The sequence below is a fragment of the Cannabis sativa genome, chromosome 2 (assembly GCF_029168945.1).
Source record: "Cannabis sativa cultivar Pink pepper isolate KNU-18-1 chromosome 2, ASM2916894v1, whole genome shotgun sequence".
Taxonomy (NCBI): domain Eukaryota; kingdom Viridiplantae; phylum Streptophyta; class Magnoliopsida; order Rosales; family Cannabaceae; genus Cannabis; species Cannabis sativa.
In genome coordinates, this window is record NC_083602.1 from 69422025 (window position 1) to 69428024 (window position 6000).

General features: G+C 40.7%; 1 protein-coding gene across 1 annotated transcript; it reads right to left on the bottom strand.

The window, feature by feature from the left end:
• Nucleotides 1-380: 380 nt before the first annotated feature.
• LOC115720751 (PWWP domain-containing protein 1) lies at nt 381-5365 on the bottom strand. The gene is made up of 2 exons (XM_030649925.2): nt 3936-5365; nt 381-3194 (listed from the first exon to the last, which is right to left on the bottom strand). Exons 1-2 carry the CDS (start codon nt 5074-5076, stop codon nt 742-744), a joined length of 3594 nt encoding a protein of 1197 aa, XP_030505785.2. The 5' UTR covers nt 5077-5365; the 3' UTR covers nt 381-741.
• Nucleotides 5366-6000: the final 635 nt, after the last annotated feature.

Consider the following 6000-nt stretch of genomic DNA (forward strand, 5'->3'; position numbering starts at 1 on the left):
GAAAAGAGAGAAAGTTGTATCAAAAAAAAAAAGAAAAGAAAAGAGAGAAAGAAAGTAAAAAAATAATAAAAAAAAAAAAAAAAAAACAAGTCACAAGAATAAAAGAAAACAAAAAAGAAATCATGCTTGAAGAAAAAATAATCAAGATAAAGAATAAAGAGAAAAAAGGACAGAAAAGAAAAATTGTGTCAATAATATACATACTAAGTGTAAAAACTCCATTATAAAACCACTAGTGTCGGCCCAACCTAAGGAACACGTCTAAGGAAACACGGCCACAATGGGGGACCTCCAAACCATGTAAATGCACATCTCAAACCCAATTAGCACTGGTAGTAAAAAGAATAACGCATACGCACCAACCCACCAAGGCAAGCATATCAGTTTGTCAATAAACCAAAAATATGAAACAAAAGAAAGCAGATACATGCATCATCACTATGCCACTATTACATCAAATTACATGTGAATCATCTACTTTTAAACATCATTTTTTGAGCCTGAAATCCTAAAAAAAATTGGCTCCTCTAAACATTGATTCTCAAACAGCTCTTCACCCCATTTTTTCTTTTTTCGTTCAAACAAATGTGGGGCACAATCACGAGTCACCATGATGCTTTTCACTGCGAAAGCAATCTCTCTTCTCCCATATCATTTGACTCATCTCAACTTGTCCAAATCTTGGAACTTTACTTGGGTTTGTGTTTTGGGCAAATTCCTTTCCATTTTAACTGATTTTAATCAAAGAGGATGGTAAGGCACATAGCCCAGTAAGCTCGTGACATTGGTCACGACATCGTTACACCTCGTCAAGAGGTTTAACATCTGTTGAGAAATGTCAATGGCAGGGGGCGGGTGTGGTGGTGGTTGTAGTTGTGGTTGTGGTGGTGCAATAGGAGTGTTTCTGGGTGCCATAATTTCAGTATGACGTAAATTATTAAGTGGAGCTTTTGCAAATTGAGGGGGAAGTGGGAGAATAGATGAGGTAGATGGAGAAGGAACGACCTTTTGAAAGTTTCTTACACTAAAATCCATTGTAACAGTAGAAGCAGGTGTACCATTATCAGCAAAACTAGCATTGTTGTTGGAGATATTTCTATTACTGGCTGCTGCCGATTGGTCAGCTACCCTACTCGTACTCTCTTCACCAGCCAAAGCAAATTTAACACGTGGGGTGGCACCCTTGTTGCCACCACTAGTTCCGGTTAACTGCCCTGACTCATCACCGGTCGGCTTCTTCAAACAGGACTTGAGCTGGATAGAAGGCTGCGGCTGCAGTTGTGGCACCGCTGGTCGTTGTAAGACAGCAGGATCCTTGGCGGCTCGTGGGGTATCACTGTAAGCATCATCACCTTGGTTCTTCCCCAATTCAGGAGCTTCCGGTCCTGGAGTTTCGGCTTCCTTTACGTAAAACCTCACACTGATGTTTCCAAATAGAGAGTTGTTTGATATGGCATATTTATAAGCTGCTTGAGCATCGGATTTGTAAAGGAATACAACTCGGCACGTGGCAGATTTCCAGAATACCCTTAGATTTGCCTGATCCATCGGCCCAAAACGTGCAAATCTTGCCTTGAGTTCTGCTTGGGAAGGGAGAGATGTTTTTGGAGGGAACTTCATCACCAGCGTAGTGGGTTGGACAACCTTCGCAGGAGGTTCAAATCTTTTTGCAGAATCTGGCTTGTTTCTTCGGACAAGGGGAACCGCTGATTCTTTTCCCTCCCCACGTAGCACTTCTGAAGATTTTGGGGTGGCCTTCTTCTCCGCTGCCAAGGATTTAATGTCGTTAATTTTCTTGGACCTCTTTACCGCAATCTCCTCTTGACGATCTGATGGAGCCCGTTTGCGTCCAGCTATAGTAGGATCATCAGATCGGAAAGGGGGTTTTGCTGGTTTTGAGGATGGCAGATCTCTAACGTACTCAGAGGAGTTATTATCCGAAGCTCCAACAGCAACAGAAGATTTAGAGAGACGGACTTCAACAGATTCAGTCTCTGATGGGGGTGAAAGAACTAAGCTTTTCTGGTAAACAAGGGACCGGAATCTCAGGAAGAACTTCCTTACAATTGCAGGGCTGTTTCTTTCCGTACCATGAAAAGGATCAAGAGCAAGAGCATGCAAATCGCTCAAAAGTTCTGGAAGTTCAAGTTCAACGTTGCCAACCAGTAGGGAATTTCCAACAGAATCAGATAAATTGTTACTAACAGTCTTTTTAGATTGTTTAACCTTCGACTCCTCTTTTGCAGCCAAACCAATCTGGGTTGATTTTACCCCTATTTTTCCAGAGGAACCTTTTTTGGAAACCGAATTCTTCTGTGGGTCCCTGAATCCTGTTTCTGAGCCTAATTGTTTCTTTTTTTTCTTTTTCTTTCCGTCTGTCATTGAGTTCTCAGAGTTCGATTCTTCCAATGGACGTTTAACTTTGGCCTTTTTCACCCCAACAGAAGCACTCATTCCACTCACACGCTTTGCATCACTTGCTAGACCTTCAACACTACTACCATCCTGAACTTCCATTCCATGGCTTCCTTCCACTCTCGGTGTAAGACTCAACTGGGATTGTTGAACATCTTCATCTGGTTTTAAGATTTTCACATTCTCCTCACGTTTAAACTCAGCCAAGCCCTCATTATCATCCTTAAAGGATTGTGATGTATCATCTATCATACATGGCACGGTCCCATTTCCTGACAAATCGACGGAGGCAGTGGTTTTGGTAATCTCTACTTTATCAGACACTGATCTTGAAGCCTCTTTCACTTCTTCTTTCACTTTATCAAGGGATGGCTTTTCATCCTCAATGACATCTTCGCTGGCAAGAGAACTCCTAGCTGGTGCTTGATCTACAATTACCGATTCACTAGCATTTGAACTAGAATCTGCACCGGGCAAGCTAACAGACCCAGTCTGTACATGTTTTTCTGGAATCTGAGACTTTGAAGAAACAGGTGAAGCTCTCTTCTGTAACACATAATCCGCATCTCCAACTGCTACTGATCCCTCCACATAAGCTGATTGGGCTGAGGAACTTGCTTGCCCGTGGCTCGTTTTCTGGCCTTTTATGTTACCAGATTCATCTCTACGCTTGAACAAGTACCTGTCCTTTTTGGAACTGTCCTTAACTTTATTATGTTTTGTGGCACTGGTACCGCCACCGAGAGTTTCTGCAATCACCATTGGACCACTCAAAGGAGCTGTTCAGAAGACAAACCCATCACCATCAGGACTAAAAAAATAGAATGCACAGCTAATAAATATGATTTGCAGACAAGAAAGCAATTAACACTGCTCTAGAAATTTTCTTTGCTTAAGTGGGGAATACTTGATTAACAAATAAGAATAGATAACTTAATTGCTACTACTTTATTTTGGGGGCGGGGGGGAATAAATCTTAGGTAACAAATATATTAAACAAAAACTAATAATCATATCAAGGGATCCTTCAAATATGAAGTCCAATACATCGTTTTTGTAAAAGAAAATTAATACATGGTATTCCAACCCCCAACTATTTATCTCAAATTCGGTAAAACTGACGGTTGGATGCATTACACCACAACATTATGAGTCCTCGTACTGGGATGTTTAAATCAATAGAAGTGCAATTAACATATTCATGTCTTCTCTATGTTACTCCAAATTCATCTATTGCACATAGCATACAGAATATCAATGCATGTATAGAGAAAACAAAAAAAAACATGCTCACCTAAATAAAATATGATCTCTATTCTTATTAATCCCACACGAAAGTGTAGAATGGTACACTGATTATTTGAAAGTAATGAGCGCCAAGCATTTCAACAAGTACAGTATGTTACTTCTTACAAGCATGAATTTCGAAACAGTTTTAGAAAACACCAGAACACAACATCCGATGGAATGAACAATCAAAATAATTCCCAACAATGACTCTAAACCATGTAAATTAGTACCTCGAGACTGCAAAACAGCTGGTGGTTCACGAGAAGAACGTCCGGACTGCACATTAAACGCCTGAGCATAGGTCTCGTCAAATTCCTCAAATACTGCCCTACGAAAAGAAAAAACAGTGGCCTTATTCTTCACAAAACTCAGATTCTTCTCATCACCATCGCTAGGTGATAACGCCAACTGCTTAACGAAGGAGAGGATTTCAGATGGCCTGCAATTATCTCTAGCCTTTCTGATTTGAATCGCTGAATAAACAGCACGCGGCTCATAATCAGGCACATCAACAGCGAAATAGCCTTGAACATTTGTTGCACGAAAGTTATTTGGATTTCTACATTTACAAGCCAAAGCAAGACCACGCCTCCGACATACCTCATCCACTGCTTCCTCCACGGCCTTGATAAAGCTCCTGGAAGTCAATTGCCGTGATTTCTCTGCGAAATTCGAATCGAAAGGAATAAGCTCAGCAGGGTCGAACCACCCGTAGCTACTATCACCGAAGAAAGCCACTAATATATGACCCTCCCTCCTGGTTCGACGCACCTGAGAAGTCGCAAAAGCTTCGTTGAATATGTGACCCGGCCACCATGGATGTGATTTCACCTTCCCCCAAACCATATCACCAACTTCAAACCCATAACGCTGTGCCCTCGAAGTTGATAATTGTCCACTATTCTCATTAGCCACAAAATCATCGAACTCCGACAACAGAGAATTATACTGAGAAACTGTACCTTTTCCCGCCCCACCATGTGTATCATCATCTGCATGCTCCTTTCGGCTATCCTCGCTCTCGCTTTCTTCATTTCGAGCTTCGAGTTCATCGGCGCTCGAGTTATCCACCTTAGTCTCTGAATTTTTCAATTCCATTTCTTCATCGTCACTTTCCTTACGGACATCTCCCTTAACCCTAATCCCATCTAATTCTCCAGTATCAGAAACCCTGGAACCAAAATCTTCAGCTCCCGAATCGAGCTCCATTGCCGATACCCTAACCTCGTTGGAACTTGAATTTGAATACTTCTCATCTTCAGCGCCATCGACGCAGCCTTCTGAGATCCTCCCGCCTTTCACATCTTCAGGTTCTTCAATGGCATCTGATTTTCTATCAATTTCGTCATCGCTGTTCATCAGAGAGATCATTGAAGGAGGAATGAACTGAAAATCCGGCGAAACCCTAAAGAAATGGGGCTTGGGGCTCTGAATCACCAGGCATACTTTTAAACCGCCTCGAAGAAAAAAAAATCAGAGTACAAAGCTTAGACACCGGAAAGTAGAAGAAACGTGCGAAATCTATACAAAACCCTAGGGAGAGAGTGTTTGGATGGCAAGAAAATCAAAATCTGGGGAGTTAGAATATGTTGAGCTTTGTACCAATCGGTCACTCATTTTGCGTTAGTTTTTTATTTTTCATTGTTACCTTCTCACTCATTTTATGTGAACTTAAACGACAACGGATATTTAATTATGAAAGGATGGCAATGTCGTTTTGACAATTCAATATCGGACAACATATATTTTTTTTTTTGGCAATGGACAACAAATTATTATTATTTTTTCTTTTGAATAAATCAGAAAATTTATTAATTAATAAATTCGTTCAAAATAATAAAACGCACTTCAGAGAAATAATCCTCCAACTAAAGCACACAACCTGTAGAGAAACAAGAGTCTCTTGCCAAGCAATGAGCCAACTTGTTTGAAGATCGTTTAACAAAACATAACTCAACAAAAGATAAAGTCAAAAGTAAATTCCTAACATCTTGAACAATAAGACCAAACTCTGAGGACATAAAAATATTACTTTGGACTGCTTGGATACACACTAAACTATCCGTTTCTAACACTACATTGTCCCAGGGATGAGTTGCAATCCAACTCAAAGCTTCTTTGATGCCTATGATCTCAGCAATTTCGGGTTGGACATACCTAACCTTCCCCTTCTTGAAAGCTTCTACCATGGTTCCATGATGATCTCGAGCTACATAACCCACTCCAAACCGCCCCTCTTGTTCAAATAAAGCCCCATCAACATTAACTTTAATCTTGTTTAATACAGGTGTAATC

What these genes read in the sequence shown, in the direction of transcription:
- LOC115720751 (XM_030649925.2), bottom strand. Translation starts at nt 5,076, where the DNA reads ATGATCTCTCTGATGAACAGCGATGACGAAATTGATAGAAAATCAGAT. An exon ending in AGCTGTTTTGCAGTCTCGAG is followed by an intron (nt 3,195 to 3,935) that starts GTACTAATTTAC and finishes TCTTCTGAACAG; the next exon opens with CTCCTTTGAGTGGTCCAATG.